This window comes from Hipposideros armiger, unplaced genomic scaffold (genome assembly GCF_001890085.2).
Source record: "Hipposideros armiger isolate ML-2016 unplaced genomic scaffold, ASM189008v1 scaffold_117, whole genome shotgun sequence".
NCBI lineage: Eukaryota > Metazoa > Chordata > Mammalia > Chiroptera > Hipposideridae > Hipposideros > Hipposideros armiger.
The window spans coordinates 464,241-485,615 of NW_017731467.1; the positions used below are offsets into that span (position 1 = coordinate 464,241).

The window sequence follows — 21,375 nt, forward strand, 5'->3', positions numbered from 1 at the left end:
ACATGCATCTAATAACGCAGAGTATTCTGTAAAGCTAAGGAATGAAAAATAAAACATTGACTTACAAAAAAAAAAAAAAAAGTCAGTTTGTCCCCTTTTTCAGTGGTTACAGTCTGGCCATTTGGTTAAGGTGGTATTGCCAGACATTTCTAAAGTACCTTTTTCCTTTCTTAGTAAGTAATGTGCAGTGTTACCTTGAGATTGTGTCACCACCCTGTTCCCTAACACCTATTCACCCAACAGATCTGGTACTCATGATTCTTGCGTGAACCATTTATTATATTGGTGGATGCACAACAGTGATTTTCCTGTTTCTATTAGTCCTGCCATATGCATTTTGTATTAATTCATATTCTTCTGTAATGAAACCTGTCTGCCTCCTTTCTCCAGCTCTCTTTTTAGGCTTAATATATCAGTGTATCAATAGAAACATGATTTTTTTTTTAAACAAAATCAATGTGTAAAAATATATCATCGGTATTCTTTTTGATGACTCAAATTTTCCCAAATTTATCAGGCCTTTAAGCTGAGTGCTGGGTAGTTCTGATGTATCCCCACTGATCTGTGAATACTTTCTTAGTTTGTAGCACCGATGACCCAGGCTTACCTTGTGCTTTCCCTGTCCCAACCCTGGAACCAGCTGTTTCTCCAAGGACTAAACCCTGACGCCTTCAACTGGGGAAGGCCCCTTAGAAACCAAGATGTGTGCACTAGGTATGCTCATTGCCACTGAGCATCACTGCTGCTAGGCGCTCCGTGTGCACAGCTAGTGACTTTTACTTAATGCATTCATTTTTTAATTCATGAGCTCACACTGGTATCTCCAATTCCAATCCAGCATAACAGTATTCTTCTTTTCTTCCCCTCAATCTATATCTGTGTTTCCCTTCTTCCACAAGAGAATCTGGTTCCCAACAAATTAATGTATTTATAATCATCTCTCAGTATCCACGGGGGATTGGTGCCAGGACTCCCCCGAGGATACCAAAACTCCACAGATGCTCAAATCCCTTATATAAAATAGTGAAGTATTTGCATATAACCCACATACATCCTCCCATATACTTTACATCATCTCTAGATCACTTATAATAGCTAATACAATATAAGTGCTATGTAAATAGTTGTTATACTGTAGTGTTTAAGGATCAGCTTTCTGGATCTTTTTTTTATATTTTTGATTCTGTAGTTGGTTGAATTTGCAGATGCAGAACCTGTAGATACAGATTGGTTTCTCAAATATTACCAAAATATCTACTAAGTAAAGTTCAAGATTTAGTTTTTTGCAGTTAATTTTGTCTTTGGAATATCCCATGATGGTGTTCACTTAGAGTGCTGTGTTCAAGTTTTTTGGATTAATTCTTGTCAGCCAGGGTCATTTGTTTACATTCAATGTCAATTTGCGGGGGGGGGGGGTGGTTCTTTTATAATCCTTGTTGGTTTATGCAATTTGTTTCTCACCATACAGAAAACTCTCCCAAACCTGAAGTTTCACGATTCTCAGTATTTGCTGCTTCCTGCTCTTTAATCTAACCATACACGTCTGCATACTACTGTCCCCTTCAACTAAGGAAGTATTAATATCAGGAAAAGAGCTACATAAAACTAGGTCTAAATGGGGGCTTTCTCCCTATATAACCAGAAATCATAAACAAGAGGGATTATCTAGGAATATGGCCTTAGAGGGGAAAGTGGGGTGGTAAACTGAAGCATATTCACTGGGAATAATACAAATACATGTGTTTATTATTGCAATATTTAGATCTATCCTTCATGACTTGAGATGAGGTAAGCTTGGGTTAGGTATAAATTCCTCTCTATTTTATCTTGTCTTTATTCTAATGGTTCTGGCACACACAAAGAAGAGGGAAAGTGTTTCAAACTAATGAGTCTTTGGATGAAAGTTTTGTTAAAAACTTTTATTAAAAACTTGGTTAAAGTGATATGAGTCACTTAAATAAAAGGAACATAAACTTGCTGCATGGTTTAATAATGGAAGCAAAAAGTTCAACGCCACAATTTTAATAGTGATTAACCCACGTATCATTGTGTCATGTATAATTTTTGGAATATGAGACAGATAAGAATTATCAAATATATAACTAAAAGCCAAACTCTAAAGTTTTATGAAAAATTATAGTGTGATACCTAGGTTTTCTTGAAAACATTTTCAGTTATTAAAAAGAACTGTATTTAACATTTAATGCTTAATACAAGCTAATGCAATTAGATTATATTAAAATGGCACAGAAATCAATTCCATTCCCTTTAGGACCATCAAATATCCTTAGAAAAAAGGACAAGTTCATTTTGTTTATACACTCACTAGACTGTATTACACATATTTATCAACATAATACCCTTATATTTAAAAATACAGTTGTCCCTCCGTACCTGCAGGTTTTGCATCCTTGGATTCAACCATCCAAGAACTGAAAACAGTATTTTCGATCTGCAGTTGGGAACCCGCAGATGCAGAGGGCCGACTGTATGCACTGTTCTACACCATGTTAGATAAGGGACTTGAGCATTCGTGGATTTTGGTTTCTGTAGGGGTCCTGGAACCAATTCCCCGCAGATACTGAAGGATGACTATAATTCTTGAGATAGAGATTAAATTTGGATTCTAGGTATGAAATACTTAAACTACTTAAATTTCTGAGTAATATAAAAGAACATTTTTTCAATAATCACAATCATTGCAAGTTTCTAACTGAATGTTCCTTTTGCAAAACTTCATTTATGTTATTGGCAGAATAAACCTGAAACATGCAACGATCAGTCCCCAGATTTTCATGTTTCTGATTTTAATTGTTGTCTTGATTTAAAAACCCTGTCACTATATGTATCCAGATTTTTTTTTTTTTAATATCGTCATTCAGCTAATTAGAATTAGTGGAACTGCACAGGCAAAATTCTTAAATACACTGACAATAGTAATTAAATAAATTAGCTACATACATGTAGTGGGTGTGCTAAAACAAGAAAATATTTTCAACTCCTTTTAATCTATTTTATAATCAACATAAAATAAAAAAACGAAAGTCTCCTTAATACAAGTTATGCTGAATAAACAAGAGCACTAAAACTCCATATTTGATTTTTAATGTTAATAAAACTTTTCAACATACTTGCGTGGGTTTCTGTTTCTTTTTCTTCTGTTTTTTAGAAAGCCTAAGAACAAAGATAAATCAAAATGTCAAATATTTTACTGTGAAGACTTACTAAGTGAAAAGAGAAAATATTGAAACACAAGTAATAGAGAAAAGTAAAATATTAAAATTACTTAATATCATAAAACATTAAAAGGAAAAGAAAGTATTCACATCATTTTAGAAAATTATAACAGTGGTTCTATTGATAGTAATCAGCATATCAACTAGGTAAAAACTGCTTTTAAAATAGTCACAAATAGTCTGTAAAAATTATATTTGACATTATGTCTTTACCCATTTCAATACTATAAAGTTCCCTTAACTAGAAGAAGCACAGAAAATATTAGCCAATAAAATAACTTATTTGAGATAAAAAAGCATTTAAATGCAATCTCTAAATGGGATAAATATGTCTAGTGACATTTTTAGAAGTACATACTTTTGTCTTGGTGTATCCTCCATTTCTTCCTCAGAATTGGCATTTGATAGATTTTCACCAGTCTGGGGTCCTGAAAAATTTTCTTCCTCCTCCTCCAACTGTTGTTTTAATAAGGCAACCATTTCCCGATGCTTCTTGGATTTCTCATGATTCCTCATACTGAAAGAACAATCCAATATAAGTAACTGCAACAGGATGATGTTATATGTGCCCAAATGTGTTGTTGGGAAAGTGCAACCAAGTTAAATTTTAGTTTTTTCCGATTAAGTAAGCAAAGTGTTAGTGATACTATAAGAAGAAACAGAACTGTCAGGATTTCTTAGGCATTAAATACACTGGAAGCCCATGACTACGTTCTTTCTTCCTGTAACCCAGGAAGAAATTCTCGCCTTCTTCTGTCCTTTTGTCTACGTACATTCTCCTTTTTTTTTGTCAAATTCTCTATTACTTTTTATTTTACAATTTTAAAAATTCAAACCTTCTCCACTGTTTCCTCTTACTCATTAACTATTTGCTAAGTGCTCAGATGTTCCAGGTCATGCTATGGGGCTTCGAGGGATCACTAGGAACTTACAAAATCACATTCTAACTTTAAAAGGAAGACACCATGGATTTGAGAAATGGTGATGTGAGGCTTTGATGTATAAGAATAATTTACTTCTTTTTTATTTTTTCAGCAGCTTTCACCTTCTCAAGAGGGGTCTCCCTTCTCACCCCACCACCCTAAATGTGAGTTCAGATCCATCTGTATCCCTCGAAAATTCTGAGCAATGTCTATTTCCCATGAACAACTAAGTACTACCTCACAAAAAGAGTTCAAGTAAGCTACAAGAGTTAAACCAGAAAATAGGAAACCTGTGTCAATGTCAACTTTTTATCTCATCTGCTCAGATTTTGGTTTCCTCATCTGGGATGTTACTCTCCTTCCCCACTAAAATTCTCCTTCGGATCAAGGCTCCTTGGAGAAACTAGAACATCCTGTGCCAGAAACTAAGTGCGCATGACTGGGACATGTGAAAAGGACACAGGAGCCAGGTTGAGGGAACTCTCACTAACTACATCTGGAAAAATGTGAGCATGAAAAGGGCAGTAATGAATTATAGAACACTGAAAAGAATTCATAAATTCAGGCAGACCACAGAGAAATGGGGGAAAGGGAGGCTCTTGTTACAGCAGAAGGCCAAATGGTGACTAATGCAGAAGAGGCATGGGCACCAAAAACACCTAATTTGGGGACCATCACAGTGCAGGCTGGTACAAGCTGAAATCATCAATACAGGCTAAATTTGGGAAGGAAATTTTGATGAGGAACAAGATATTTGCAGTTTTAAAGCGTTTCCCCCACAGATTAAACATGCTCTAAAAACATACACGTTGCCAGGGAAAAAAAATACTAACTTTATGGTGAAAAAATTGGACATCTTGAGTGGGTGATCAAAACGATCACCACCAATGAGGGCAGATGGACATTATGTGCCTTCAGATACGAAACCCTGAGAGCAACACATGTCCATGGAGTATTCTAGCTGGGCATGCGTAACTTGAATCTAATCATGAAGAAACAAACCCAAAAGGAGAAAAACTCTATTATATTAAAAAATATTTTCAAGGGCCAGTATTCTGGAATATCAAAGACAAAAACAACAGAACTGGTCCAGATTAAAAAAAAAAACTACTAAATAAATAAATGCAATACACAATCCTAGACCACACCCTATGTCAAAGTGGGAAAGAGGCCATAGAGGACGTTAATGCTAAAGAATCGCCTGACAAAAGCGGAATGTGTGCAGTAAGCGAGACAGAAGTACCATATCAATGTCATAAAGCTCCTGAGCTGACAGCTGTACTGTGATTATGTAAGAGAATGTCCTTATTCTTAAGGAATATATACTGAAGTACTTAGAGGTAAAGGAGTATTTACGTTACCTACTCCCAAATTATTCAGGAAAAAGCTTCGTGTGGGTAGTGAGAGAGAACAAACACAGCCCAATGGGGCAACGTGTGAGCAACACGTAAATCAGATGATCTGTGTTCTATTCTTGCAACTTGTAAGTTTGACATTGTTTCCCAACAAAAAATAATTTTTAAGAATCTCCTTCCTTGCTGCTTTGGTTTCCTTGCTTTTTCTAAGTTCTCTGCCTCTCCCCGCTTTCCTTGGGGGTTATCCAGGAAGACCATTTGGGACTCCCACACCCTTATTTCATCCTTCGGTCTCCTTTCCTCTTTACTACACGTGTTTTGCTTTTTTCCCTTACTGATACCACATTTTCTCTCATATCCTTTACGCCCTTCATAACAGTATCCTTTTGAATACTTCTCTCTTTGCCATTGTTCCCATAAAATAAAGTCCTTCCACTTCAACAAACAGACTATAGGCAGGACATGTTTCAAGTTGGCAGCAATGACCTGTACGGGAGCGTGACGGCCAGTGAGTCTGCCACCAACCACAGAGAGACCGTTACCTCTGGTCTAGCCTCTTTGCCTGTGTGACTATGCCTTCTTTGCCCAAACAAGCAACTCTTTCTGGAGACAGTGTACACGTTTGAAAAGCAGGTATTCCACAGGGATTCTGGCACAACTGGGAATCCGCACAATAGGTGTAACTGCTGGTCCACATCCTTCTTCCTCCCCTGGACAGAAACCCCCCCGGATGACATGTGAGGCCTACTGATCAACTGCTACAAGCACTTTCTTTCTAGGACTTTCAAAGTCTTACATTTCACCTCAAAAGAAAAGATGAGCACAAAGGTATTAAACTTACGCCTTTTCCGTCTTGAAAGATTTGTCACACGCTGGGCAGTACAGGCCATCATAAAGCTCTGCATCCTCGGCCTCATCACTATCTTTACCTTCAAGAAGGAAGCCTACAGTAAGAAGCCTGTTTGATTATAACACGAACCTAAAACCAGCTAACAAAGCACATCTCTTTAGTAAGGATCTAAAGTTGTACACAAATTAGAAATAAAATGTTTATTTCTTTACACACACACACACACACACACACACACACACACACACACACACAAACAAATAATGTTATCAGGATTTGGGTTGACCTTTTAAGAGCAGCACTAAATTATGAAACAAATAAATCAAATATATCACTTTATCTTTCAAGTTCTTTTCAAAAACCTACTTAGAAGAAAACAAAAAATTCTCAAAATCTTGGGTGTGAGCTAAATTCAGAAAATCAAATGTCACTTTCATAGTTCTACCACAAAACAGTTTTTTCAACAAAGTTTTTTAAATTTACCTCTTGAGCAAGATTTAGTACAAACATATTTATAACTGTAATTATTTAGTACAAACATATTTATAACTGTAATCTACTCTTAAATGCTTAAATAAACTTAACCTAAGACATTCTATTATTATTAGGTCATAAAATAGCATATTACACGTACAGTTTAGCATTATCTTTACAAACTTTTTTTATAAGGTTGAAGCTTTATTACGATAGAATAATTACTATCTGTACAGTCTAAAAATCTAAGCAACTTTAAAAAGCTCAATTGAAAGTCCTTGTACAATACCATATTCTATCTTTATATGAAATAAAAAAATAAACTGATTGCCATCTGAGATTTATTATGGGACCAATAAAGATCCCAAAGTACCTCTTCTATGTTCTACAGTATGGTTCTTTATAAGAAGTGATGTTAATATGATTCTGAAGGACATTCTCACTGAAATCATAAATGATCAAAATAATCCAATGCTTAGTACGTGGCATTATTTTCCAATTATGTGTATACTTTCAATATATCATATACGTAAAATAAACTTTGAAAAATCAAATAGTTAATATGAAATGAATTTTGATTAATCAAATAGCTAATAAAAAATGCTGGATTTGAAGTGAAAATCAGTACCTAAAACGGCCCTGTGTTCTCAGGCATGTGACATAGCCTCTCAAGAGTCGTAGTGTCTCCGTCAGTAAAATGCAGCTAATTCTATGAGCAAAGCCTACATTTAAGGGCTACTGTCAGAGGATCAAATGAGATCTTGTATGTGAAAGCACTTTATAGACTGTGGAACTCTACATAATTACACCACCTCACATTTATAGAGTCCTTTCTAATTTTCAAAGCACTTTCACACATACTACTTCTAATTCATTAATACAACATTTCATTTCCTAATTATTTTGAATAAATAGAAACCTGTCATTTTATCATTTTGGCTATTAGTCTGAAAAAAGTACATTTGTAAATAATTAAGGACACCAAGAGCCCTTCTACAAAGTCAGAAATGAGAGGAAGAATTTATATACACCACATGGGCTCCTGTGTAGTATCAGCTTTTCTGTAAAGAGCTGCTATTAAAATTTGACCTACTGCTTAATTGCATTTTTTTGAAATAACCCGTCAGTCACACCTATCAATATGTTGACTTGTCAAGATACAGAAGGTGCCAAAAAAATGTATACACATTTTAAGAAAGGAAAAAACTGTATTAAAATTACGCTGATGGTAACCGCTTTGAGCACCTCTTGTAATTGCAGAAGTCAAACGTGACTTGTATTCATCTTTTGTTAATGGTATATATTGAGTATTACAATTTTAATACAGTTTTTTCCTTTCTTAAAATGTGTATACATTTTTTTTGGCACCCTCTGTATTTATACAGCCAGAAGCACAAGCTGTTTAAAACAGTCAGGAAAGAGTTAAATTACCAGAATAAGACTACTTCAATAGACTACCTTTCCTTGGCCCATACAGTATTGTCTTTCATTTTAATTATCTACCACATTTAAAAGTTGGAAGATGTCACACAAAAATCCAGCTTTCCAGCTTCACTTAACAAACAAACAAACAAACAAACATGAAAACCATAGAACTTGGGTGTTCTCCAGGTTTTTACCCACTTTCCCATTCCGTCTTACCCGAGCCCCTTTACTGGCACCTGGAAGCATCCTGAGTGCACAACCCCTACGCACGAAAACACTGATTTTCTAAAGATTCTTAATGGCTGAAAGAAGTTACCATCCTGTCCGTCTTTGAGCTCATGTTCCTCCACTTCATCTTCATCTGACCCGTCTCCAAACTCCTTTTCGTACCGCGCCTCCATCTCCCTGAGCTCCTTCTCCAAGTCTGCCAGCGTCATCCAGCTCTGCTCCTTGTACTGCTCTGCCAGTCTACAAACAAACAGTTTCTGCATTGGTTTCACTTACTCTTTAGGCTTAAAACCGATCCCCTTGGAAGAAGAGCTTCTTCCCCCCAAGATGTCAATGCTTCAATTTAAAACCTGTGCTGAGTTAAAACGGGCAAAGTCACTTTAATCTGTTATGCAGCTGATTTTAATTGTTCTACTAGATCATAGGTTTTGAAACAGGTAACTCTTGGTGACTTATTATTCAGGTGATTCTGAGTCTTAAGCGTCGAATACAATGCTAATTTTCAAAAGATGAGAGTTGGGGCAGGTAGAATTTTTAAGAAGTAATTTTTTAAAGCATGCTTTAATGCTTGGGACACAATGTTTTTACAGTAACTCAAAACAACAAAACTCTAAAGGGACTAAAATGCACTAAATGTGTAAGAGTACACTGACAGAGGCAGTGCTGCATCATGGTTAAAAGAAGTGCACTGGACTGATTTCTTGGGTCCAATTCCCACCTCTCTGACTTACGAGCCATGCGATTTTGGGCCTGTCTGACTCGTTTCCTCAAAAGAATGAGGATAAAAACCAGAACTCACTTCACGGAAAACTGTGAGAAAAGCATTTAAAGCAGAGCCTTGTACAAACTAAGAAATCAGTTAACGTTAGTTAGTATTAAATTTTACAAGAGTTGGTAAACCATCTCAAATATAAAGGTCCTTGGAAGGAAAACCTCCAATTCAAGAAACATTTTTCCACAGTAGATGAAAAACCATTGTCCAATGTCAGGATTAACAAAAAGCATGAAGCCAGGATGACGCCTTAACCCAACATGAAAGCACATGCTGGGGACCTACTGAATACTGACGCTTCCTTGGACTCCACACCTGTATCTGGAAAAGGCTCCGGCCCCACGTACGTACTGTGCCTGCTTCAGCTTCTGCTGCCGCCTCCTCTCCTCGGCTTTCCTCGCCTTCTCTGCGTTCTGTTCTTCCACCAGTTTCCGATGAGCCTGCACTCGTTTATCTCTCTTACGAATGAACGCCACCAGCTGACGAACAAGCTCATTCTTCTCCTTCCTTGCTTTGTCTCGAATCTTTTTGTTTTCTTTTTCCATGGCTCGTTTCTCCCAGCGGTTAGAAGCTTGTCGAGTATCGTATTCTTCTTTCCAAGCAAAGTTCTTCTGAGTGCAAAAACTCTGCCAGTAAGCGTAGAAAGGGTGGACTACCTAGTGACAAAGAAATAACTAGCTTTTTATTTAGGTTTTTTTGGAAGGTGGCAAATATTAATGATGCAAAACATCTTTCTTAATCTATATAACATTACTATTAACCATAAGAGAAGATAGTCCTTCTAACACTTAATATTTAACAGAATAAATCACTCCTCAGTAGGAATTTAATGAGGAAATTAATGGGAAGGGCCCATGGTCAATAAGTAGTGAAAAGTAAAAACGGGGAGACTACCAGGAAGAAAGCGAGAGAGGAAGAGAGTCAGAGCACAGGGCTGAGAACTAGAGTCCATTTTTTTTTTTTTAAATAAAGAAACGGGGAAAAGACACACTGATAAATACTAATTATAAAATGGCAATGCATTTTTCTCTTACCGTATCATAGTCACTCTGGGAGTCTCCAAAAGTTGGAAAACCCTCAGCATCCTCTTCTAATACAGATTCTAGTTCTTCCTTTGCAATCATTTCAAAAACATTACGATACACTGTATAAAAGCCCTAAAAAACAGTTCACAGAAACGCAAATTCTTAATACTTTTGTAGTCTCATCACAGAATACGATTTTAAAATGTAACATGAAAACTTTAATGTTAAAGAACTATAGTCCCAAGCTCTGTTACCACAAGTACATTTAATCTTCAAATAGAGGTATTTATATGCTGGCAGTTTAATATGAAGGCACTGTTTTTTCAGTTTTCAAAATGAACACTGTTTCAATTTCTGTTATAGAATTCTCTTAGTATTTGAAAGTCTTAAGTGCTCGGTAAGCAATTATGAGTTCATTTCTTACCTTTCCGTCATCTCCATAACCAGAGTAACAGGTAACAGTGAAATAGTGAAGCAAATCTAAGCTGTCATCTTGATATTCGCCATCAAGCCCGCCTTTGAGCAGAGCTTCTCTATGATTATCATACCTAAACAAATAAACAAAAGTTAGCATCAGTGAAGGCTGAACACATAAGAATTCAAAAGGATTCCTTACTCTGAAAACAGCCAAAATGTTATTATTGTACATTTTAATGTGTCCAACTCGCAACCAAAAAATTTTAAGAAAAAAACTTGAAACGACTTAACTTTTCACAAAATTGCTGATTAAAACTATGATTGCAACTTCTAGCACATTACAGGAATTATACAGTACTAGCCAACATGAACAGGGGAATTTCACAAGCCAGGGCGTTCCCATGACCCTCCCAGAAAGGTGGCTGCATTTTCACAGGAGAGAAACTCTACTAAACAGGGCAGTAGCATCCACAGACTAATTATACATTTGGGATTGGGCATTTACCAGCATGTACCGGAATAAGACTCTTGCTATGTGTATGTAAACAATCTAGGAGCTTCATATACATGCAATTACCCCTCATAATAACTCTGTAAAGGTAGTGATTATCCCCATTTGTTGTAAAAGAAAATTGAAGCTCAGTGGTTTTAAATAACTTGTTGTCCGTAATCATAAAGCCAGTAAGCAGCAAAGCTAGAATTCAAAGCCAGGTCTCCCTGCATTGGAAGGACTGTGCACCCAGCACTGCACAGTACTGCCTCCAGATAACAGGAGCATTAACAGACAGGAGCTTTAAATAAAAAGGCAAGGGGATCCTTGAAACAGAAAAACAACCTGGTCTCGAGAAGAGGCTAGGGCAAAAGGAAGTCAGGGCTGAATATCAAAGTTCCCACAGGAGGCAAAAGCATTTCTAAGGCTAGATCTCCAATGTCCTTGGGAGGAGAAAAACATAAGATTCTCGCTCTGATTTTCATATAAAAGACAATTTTATAAGAATTTTCTTTACAGCCTTTCTCTGGACAGCTGGCCCTGCTGTACACTATTTTAATGCAGAGAAGACTTGCGTGGGAGCACCGAGCATCCACTGCGCTTTGGAGCAGCAGGAACTCACAGCTATGTCAGGGCTTAAAACCTATTCCTTTGGAGCAAAAAGTTCAGCAAGCATCTAAAAACTCACAACTTCCAACATAGAAATTTTTGATTGGAAAAGTTATTATTAGTAAAAGTATTTGTCATAGCTTAACTAGATTTCTTCATATAAAGTAGCTCTTGGGAAAATACTACAGTTCTTGTATTAAAACACTAGTATCTGTTTAAGGACAAGTCAGCACTCTTCCTTGTCTGACATTAGTAAACTTGTCATACACCAAATGGACCCCATTTAATAAGTACGGAAATTAAAACTATCTAATAATGCAAAGTTTGTTTCACTACCTATAAAACCAGGTGTTGGAGAAATCATCTGAGGCTCCTTCCGACCCAAATGCTGCTTTTTATATAATGAGTAGGTGACCGAAGCCTCAGAACACACCAAAAATCATTTGTGTTAAAACAAACAAACAAACAAACAAACAAACAAAAACCCTCTACTGACAATTCTTCCCAATAAAATACACTGGGACAGGAGGGACAGCGTGATGCTCACCATGCTCTTTCCTGAGGGTCACTCAACACATCGTATGCTGCTTGGATTAATTTAAATTGTTCAGCTGCTTCTGCAGCATTATCCAGATTTTTATCTGTTAAAAGATAAAGGCACAGAAATTGAGTCATCAAGAAGGTAGAGGACAGAATCTAAAAGGGACCTCTCCCATCACAAATGCCATAAACAGAGGAGGAGTGTACAAAACAAAGAAAAACAACCAGAGAAAAGCAAAGAGTTACTGGATGACAGTTGACAATTAGAATCTATTGTATCTCCTTGAGTAGGTTTCATGCTTTTCCCTAAGTCTTGATACATCACTGAGCACTCAACCAAGATATCCACAAATGAAAAACCCTGAGTAGCATACATTTTATTTTTAGAAGGGATAATATATACAGAGACAAGTCAGTTATACAAAGTGTTATTATTTAGTGTTAGATTGTTTATTATTGACGTTGTCAAGCTTTTCTCTCTTAACATATAACAAAACAAGTCACATGAAGTTTTAAAAAGATATACTAATTATTCTTCCTTTAGCTGTGCTTCCTTAACCATGGAGTTCAGAAAGCATCCTTGCCTCAGGGTGGTAGCCAGCTTCCAAGATGGTCCCCAAGGATCACCACCTCTTGGCATTCACACTTGAGTAGTCCCCTCCCAAGTCACCAGGATTGGTCTGTATGGCCCACAGCAGGCAGAAGTGATGATGGCATGATATGTTACTTCTGAGATTAGTTTACAAAAGACTGCAGTTTCTATTTTGGGCTCTTGCTCTCTCTTGGATCACTCTGGGAGTAGCCAGCTGCCACGGCATGAAGACACTCAGGTGGCCCACGGTGAAGAACGGAAGCCTCTTGCCAACAGCCAGCAGGGACCGAGGCCCGCCAATAGTGTGTGAGTTGAAAGTAGGTTTTCCCAGACAATGAAGATATAACCTCGTGAGACACCCTGGGCCAAAACCACCCAGTTAAGCTGTTCCCAGTTTCTAATTCTTAGAAACTGTGTGAGTCCACAGAATGAACATTTGCTGTGATTGTTGTTTTAAGCCCTAAGTTTCCGGTAATTTTTTACGTAGCAATAGATAACTAATATTGAACTCAGAAAGGAAAATATTTTGAATCTGCTAAGGAGCATACCACAGTTCTTTAAGCTACAACTCAACACTTGCCCTTCTGAGAGGTTAGAAGATATGACAGAAATGAATTTCCTACAAGTAGTCTGGCAGCCTTAGAACAAGGCCTTCAAGGGCATTCTTCCTCCTCAGGTACCACCACAGGGATCCCAGGTCCTTCAGGTGGTCTGCTCAAAAACTAACACTGACAATCCTTTCTCCAGGGCTGCAATTTGCCATAGCTCTTTTGCTAAGATTCTGTAACACAAAACGCTTTCAGTATTATTTTAGAATCATGGTCCCTTGGAATTGAAAGAAGTATAAAAAATCTCCATCCCTGGAGCCTAGTTGTATGTGAGAAGTTACAACAAGCCTAAATCCCCTTCCACAGCGCAGCCCATCTGAAGACAACCAATGGGTCATCTCCTACTCCACCTCTTCTCTGGACTAAACACTCCCATTTCTTACAGCGCACCACAATCCTCTACTTTAAATGCAGCTAAACGCTGGCACCGAGAGTCAAGGAGCCATTCATGACTTCCTTTTCTTAACCCTGTTAATCACTGTAGCTAATTACATCAGCTTTTAGCAACAATATCACATTACGTCATTCTGAATTTATAGCTGACAAAGTTTCAAGTATTTTTCGTATTACTGACAAGTCAACTGATGGCTGTATAATAAATTTAATCCATTCTGTGGCAGACTAAAGATTCGATCATCCAACACCTTTCCCCTTTTCTCTTGCAGCCTTTACGAGAGCGGCTGGATAAGCTAAAATACTTGCTTACCCAGCCTCCCCTGCTGCCAGGAATGGCCATGTGACACAGCTCTGGTGCATGAGATGGACGCCGTATAGTAGTGTATTTCCTCTCTTCTTTCTTCTTGTCTTGTACGTGGACATGATTGCTGGAGCTTCAGTAGGTCTCTTGAGATCGTGAAGGAGCCAAGAGCTTCACGGCGACATTACTGAACCACTAAAACAACAGCAGCAGGCACCTACCTCCAAGCCTTCTTATGGTGAGAAACGAAACCTCTTTAATTTAAGCCACTGTGGTTAGGTTTTCTGTTATTTCCAGTTAATACTACCAAATTCCATCTTGTTGTGGTCCTGTCACAGTTGAGTTCTAGGTAGTACAGGACACTCAGTGCCCTACTGTCATTATTTTAGATTTTGATTACCACTCTGTGATAGATACTACTAGTTGCCTACCTGGTATCGCTTTTCCTCTTCTTCCTAACAAAACCCTGACTTTATTCACAGCGGTAATGTGCCCAGTTAAAAATTCACCTCTGCAGGCTCTCTTGAAGTTGGCGTTATCAGGTGACCCAGTTTTAGCCAATCAGATATAAACCTATGTCTACTAAGTGAAGCTTACCAGGAAAGACTTCAGTTTCTAGATGGAAGGGACGGATGGGCTTTGGCGGCACTCACCGTAGGCCCTTTACCCCATCCTGTGTCCCGAGGCTTGAGGCAGAGACTGCTAGCTCATCCCCTTTCTCCAGTAATAACTGAACCCTTATTCAGGGCAGGCACCTGGTCCCAGAATAGACTCCACTTCCGTCTCCTTTGAAGCTTAGGCATGGCCATGTGACTAAGCTGTAAAATATTCTATGACAGCTTTTGAAGAATCTTCCTTAAAAGGTAACTAGCACTAGCACACATTCTGTCACTGCTTTATCCCTTCTTCTTCGATTGTGCTGCCTGGGATCCTCAGCTGCCACCTGGGATGATGAGAGAGGGCCCATCTGAGAGTAGCTGAGCAGTGAGTGCAAGGACCTCATGGAGAACTGTTATACTGGGGCTCCCCTGCCTATCTCTGCACCTCTACATGAGAGAGCAATGAACTTCTTTCTATCTTTGAGGCTAAACTGCTTACACGTGGTGCAAGGACTCAAGCCTGATGGTCAGGGTGCTGTAGCAGGTCTTCGCTGGTTTCGTCAAGCTGCTAGAGCTACCAAGATGGGCCACCTCTGAGTATCTTGGTAAAATGACTACGTATTTGGTTTGGCCACTTATAGCCAGCTGCCTGTCACTTGCAGCTGAACACAATCCTGATACACCCTCAAGGTGAGAGTCCAGATAAAGTCATGATTTCTATATCTTCATCAAATTATTAATACATTTTTGGTCAGAGAAATAAATAAGCAGAATTCGAAAGAAAGCAAAATGGCAGAAAAAGCCAGCAAATAAATCTTCCCACATAAAACCAAAAAGGTGATTGTTTGGGGGTGGTAGGTGGGTGGTTCTTCTTCACCTTTTAATCAGTTCTGTACTTTTTGTCCTGTTTCTTCCCACTCCTTTCTTTCCTCCCCCAAAGAAGTTTGAAGAAAGCTAGAGCTTTTAAACACATAAAACCCATGAATGTACCTCCTGGAAATAAGGTCTAATCTCTTACTAAAACTTCTTTCTTAAATAATTTCTCAATCTGTCATATGGCTTTTTATTTCACTTAAACATGCCTGAACTGGGTGACTATAAGGTTGAACCAACATCTAAAAGCATGAGAGCAAAAAGTTAAAAGGCACTAATTTAAAAAACGGAAAGCCCACATTTATTATTTGCCAAATACAAAAGCCACAGGTATTGCCAATCCAGTCATCAACGTTTAAAAAGCACTCTCATGTTATTCTTTTGCTTTTCTCTTCGTCCATTCGTGCCCTCTTCCACTCCCTCCCAAACCTTTCTACAGTGCCTTCTGGAAAATTCCATGAGTCACGCCTTTTAAGCACTGTCTTGACTGAAGCCAGGCTCCCTGAGAACACGGCTTCCCTGCACGGCTTCTCTCTCAGGCTCCACTGGTCACTGATCCTTTACTCGCCCCAAACACAAACCAGCACTCCTTCGAGATTCAGACCATTTGGCTAGACCACCTTTCCCCTTCTTCACTGTCTACTCACCTCCCAGTCGCTCCCACTTATTCACTGAGAATTTTGGCACTTGGCTCAGAGCTTCCATGCCTAGGTCCTATCTCATCCTGGGTGACTTCAATGCACCCTGACCTCTTGGTCTCCTTACCTCTAGCCTTTCCTGCTCCAAGCCCTTCTCCCCACTACAGCCAAAGAGCTGCTTGAAAAACAAAGCTAGTATCTCCCCTGCTTCTAAGTCTTCACTGGCTTCCTGATGCCATTATTTAAAATGCAATCTACGTAATCCAGTTTACCACGGCCTTCAAGACCTGGCTCCTGCTTCCTTACCTGGCCATGCTCCCCTCCCACCTTCCTGGACTCCACGTGCTTTCTCTTGCCTCCCTCCACCTGTATTATCTGAGTCACTGCTTCAGGGATGCACATCTACCCCACTCATACACGTGGGTACTCATAAGCACCTTCTGCAATATTTGCCTCTATACTGCCATTATCTCAAAGGATTAAAATTGTGTTTTCCTGTCAGTGTCACCCGGAAGACTGCTGTGCCAGCAGGGCAGGGACTATTCCTGTCTCCTTCATACAGTCAAGTGCTCAGGGAGTAGTCATCTCATGAATTACTGCAAGCCTGCCCTTCGCAAGGCGTGATCTCACTAGGCAGTACTGTTGACCCTACTAGAAATTATTCTTAGTTTCTAAATAAAAAAAATAAATGTTATCTTTTTTTTTTTTTACAATGGGCCGGCCGCCTCTCTACTTGAGATACATATTACTCTTGAAAGCAAAGCCCATTTGTTAACCTCAGAAACATCTAACACAGTACCTTGTACTTATAATAAAATTACTGTAAACACTTGTTGAATGGCACATTAACAAGTTAATGAGCCAGCAAAGCACATCAAAATCATGCATCTCCTGGAGTATTTATCCCTTAAATGGATAAGCACCTTCAAACCAAAAGATATTTAGGATGCTATGAATTATGATGACATTCAGAGAAGATGGTCACATTTAGTTAATAACAGGTTCGGTTTCAAAGTAGTCAACTGGTATTTCAGTAACATTTGCATATTTCTTCCTTGATTATTGATTTCCAAATATTCACCAAACCTGGGAATTTTTCCTTTACAACATCTCTTCAAACCTGCCTTACCCTGCCCACTGACCCCAAGCCTGGCCTGGGCTCTTACCTTCCCAGGTGGACTGTGCCTGACCTGTCTCCATCCCTCTTTAGTCCTCTCAGGTGGCTTCATAGTTCCAAGCCCTCTTAAGAAAGTCAGCCTCAACCCTCCATTATTGGAAAAACAAATTTCACAGTCCTTAGCCTAAAATTCAAGGCCCTTTACAATCTAATTTCAAAATTACTACTCAAAACTGTCTTCATAGTCATCAAAATTATATATGCCTTTGGTCACAAGCACTAACCCTCTTCTTCACACTGTCCTACCAGAAAGTCAACAAATTCCTAAGTTCCTTCTAATTCCTAACACGGTTTCTAATGGTAACCCCTATTACTCCAAGAACGTGCTTTTATAATTTTGGATTTATTAATTCTTTGGGATATAGATACTGACTCCCTGCTGCGATAAACATTTAGTTCATTTACCTCTTCCTTTCTAATATATATCAGATCTTCTGTTGGTAATCATTGTAACTTTAAGCAACACATCCATACCTTTATTTCTTGCCTTGTCAACTACAGACATCACCTTCTGACTTTGGGTCCTGAGCTTTTCCAACAGCTATCTCATCTCGTATTTTCAGACTTTCAATAAACACTGCCTTCAGTCAAACTGTTCCCTGGACCGTCTTTCGCCCACCAATGCTCTTCCGCATACTGTTAAGTTCACGTTTCCCAATTCCATTCCTCTAGGACCCAGCTAAAATCCAGGCTCCTCTACCAAGGAGAAGCCTCAACGTCTCTCTCATGTAGTGAAAACTCCCTCTTCTGAATTCCTGGGGCATTATTAGTTCTATTAATCCAATTACCAATTATATCCGTTGTGCTGTTTTGTTTGCACTTGTATTTAACTTTTCCTATGTGTAAGGCAAGACTGAGGTTCTGTCTCTGCATTTCCGAATCTACCGTGTAGTGACTTGCATATACTGGAGACTCTATCAATGTGCTTATTGATTAGTGCTAATATGAAAGCCTCTTACAAACCTCAGAAAGCCGAGATTCAACTTAGTTTCCCAGTCTGTAAGATCAGATTACTTCACCAAAGTCACACAAGTCTGGGCTACAACCACATAAACCATTCAAACGAAGCACACTTCTAAGGAAACACACAACATACCCAGTTAAAACTCTTAGTGATCTGCTGAACAGCCTATGTACAGGGTCTGCTCAAACAGTCTACTAAAAGGAAAAAAAAAAAAAAGCACAGCTATTTAAAAGACTGTTACTACTAGCTCCTCTGTCTTAATTTCAATAATACAGGAGCCATAAATGACACCTAAGTAACAGGAAAAGCCTGCGGAAGCTGAGCAGCAAGGGGACGCCAGCAAGGGACAAGCCAGAAGCAGGACTGGGTTAGGAATTATTCCTGGCTCCTCCCTCTGGAGCAAGTGAAGTTGCTAGAATGTCGTCTTTCCCCATCAAGTGGCAATGCAGGCACCGCGAGGGGCGGTGGGGTGGCGTCTGGAAAGGGACAGGGTTCCCGGAGTTCGAGTACAGCCTGGTGGAGGAGGGGGGCTGCGTCGCGAAGTGGGGAGGTCGCTCCTCGGGACGGCCGCGCAGGGGCCAACTGGCCGCGGACCGGGGCCGGACGGGGTCTCGGGCGCGGTTTCCAGGGCGAGGGGAGTTACAGAGCGGGTAGGTCGAGGCACAGCCAGGTTCCCGGAGTTACTCCGGGGAGAGGGGTGACAAGGGTCGCGAGGCCGGGGTTTGCGAAGGACCGGGGCGGCGGCGGAGTAGTTACCCGGGTGCCATTTCAGGGCCAGCTTTCGATAGGCCTTCTTGAGTTCGTCTTCGCTGGCGTCGCGCCGCACCCCCAGCGCCTCGTAGTGACACTTCATCGCCCGGCCGGGCGGGCGGCTGGGGCCGGGGCCCGGGGCGTGGCCGGGACCCGGGCCCGGGTCGAAAGGGTGGTGATGGCGTCGATGGTCCTCTCCTGCGGCGGGAGCCGGGCGCCTGCACTGGGCTAGCCAGCGAGCGCGGCGGCGGTGCCGGGCGACGGAGGCGCGCGGCGGGGACAGGCGGCGCGGGCTGCGGCACGCGGATGCGCGGAGGGGGCGGCGCCGGCGGACGCGGCTCCGCATGGGACGGGGGAGGGCTTTAAGCCGGAAAAAGCTGCGTGGGAAGGAGGCGGGACCGCAGCGGGGAGAAGTGGGCGCCTCAGCGGGCGAGAGGCGGGGCCGCAGCGGGAGGAGGCGGGGCCACGCGGGGTGTCATTGTGAGGGACACAGTCGGCGGTCAGTGCTAGTGGCACCAACCGGGCAGCTTCCTGAGGGCTGAGATTGGTGGGAGAAGATTCTGGTAAACATCCTGTGGTTCTCATTTCTCAATTGAGCCCCGTTTTCACAGGTGAGGCCACTCATGTTCCAAGTAGTGAAGTGGTTTGCTCAAGCCTCCACAACTAGTCCACGGCAGGATTCGGTTGGAACAAAACACCAGTTTTTAAACTATTTTCAATTCTTTTCAGCAGCCATTTAATGAGCTATCTACTATTACTCATTTTGACTAATATGCATGAGAAATAACAAACAGGTAATAAGATGACTTAAACTGGAACAATTTAAGTGGGAAGCATCACTTTAAAAATAACATACTAAATTTTTACAACCAATATGGAAGAAACTGTGTGGACCCACCCACTCATCTCTTTAATCCTAACTTTGTGAACTAATCCTACACTTCCAAAATCGGCTTAGGTTAAGAATGCAGTTATGGCAATAGTATTTAGCTAGTTGGGTTTGGTTGATCTAACATATACTGTATTCCAGATCTGTACAAGTGTCCCAAACAATTTGATAAGGTCTCAAAATAGTATCCTGTCGTTAAAATGCACCCACACCAATATATTTCACTGTAATGTGGAATGTTTACATACATCAGTTATTAGGTGTACGTTATATGTCAACCACATATCGTTAGAGTGGTTGGCTCTGTTGCTAATAAACATCTATTGAACAGGGTTAGATTACCCGAAGTTAAGGTGCCCCCTGCACAATCAAAACAAACCAACTCTAAACCTCGTTTCTCCACTCTCTTCTGTCCAACCAATTTGCTACTCAAAATTCATACACTAAAATTCATATAGAAGGAAGTTACTATATGGACTTGGCTTGAAAATTGGTAATGGATAGAGATGGAGAAATATGAATACAGGGAAAAAATGGGAACATTCCCCACCTGAGAACAGATTTGTGGGGATGGGACAAAAAGTGACAAAAAAAAGGACTTTTGTCTTCCTTCCACTATATCTGGTTTTGCTTGCAACCTCTGAGTCACTTGTCTCTTTTTCTTCCTGAGTGAAGAGATATTTTTGCTGTAACATTGCAAACAAAATTTGACTATTACACTGGATATAAATTTCAGTCTAAAGGAACATCTTTATTAAACGGGTTGGCTTCTAAATGAAATAGGCTTGAGATGAGGAATTCTCATCCAAATGAAGTATTCATGACTGTGAAAGGGAAGTAATTTCGGACAGGAAAATATATGTGAAAACTTATCCAACACGTAAATCAAAAAGTATTATGTAAAAAGTACTGTCTTCACGTAAACTCACATCTTGTTGACACAGGTTGTTTATACCCTATAATTAACTTCTTGAGATGTGGGTGTTTAAAAACAAATCCTGAATACAGCTGTCTTATTTTTATCCAAGGCTATCGTCAATTTCCTAAAATAAATAACAGCTTTTATTTTTGCACTAAACCAGATTTTGCCTTCATTAGCCACATACAAGTATTTCAAGTTAACCTCTGACCTGAATTACCTGCATAATTTAGAAGATTTCATGTAGCCTCATTTAAACTAAAGTAGCCTAATTATACTCAGGAAGGCCTTTCTTAGCAGAAAATTTGATAATGAAAAATTGATC

General features: G+C 39.8%; 1 protein-coding gene across 1 annotated transcript in view; it reads right to left on the bottom strand.

Annotated features, from left to right (window-relative positions):
* The window catches only part of DNAJC21 (DnaJ heat shock protein family (Hsp40) member C21), a 25,836-nt gene extending 6,287 nt beyond the window's left edge, over nucleotides 1-19,549 (bottom strand). The window contains exons 1-9 of the mRNA XM_019647900.1: nucleotides 19,249-19,549; nucleotides 12,352-12,445; nucleotides 10,713-10,836; nucleotides 10,298-10,420; nucleotides 9,615-9,919; nucleotides 8,580-8,731; nucleotides 6,356-6,443; nucleotides 3,595-3,753; nucleotides 3,132-3,174 (exon numbers count right to left, since the gene is read on the bottom strand). Coding sequence (XP_019503445.1) covers nucleotides 3,132-3,174; nucleotides 3,595-3,753; nucleotides 6,356-6,443; nucleotides 8,580-8,731; nucleotides 9,615-9,919; nucleotides 10,298-10,420; nucleotides 10,713-10,836; nucleotides 12,352-12,445; nucleotides 19,249-19,345 — 1,185 coding nt within the window. The 5' untranslated portion in view covers nucleotides 19,346-19,549. The remainder of the gene's footprint in view (nucleotides 1-3,131; nucleotides 3,175-3,594; nucleotides 3,754-6,355; nucleotides 6,444-8,579; nucleotides 8,732-9,614; nucleotides 9,920-10,297; nucleotides 10,421-10,712; nucleotides 10,837-12,351; nucleotides 12,446-19,248) is intronic.
* Nucleotides 19,550-21,375: the final 1,826 nt, after the last annotated feature.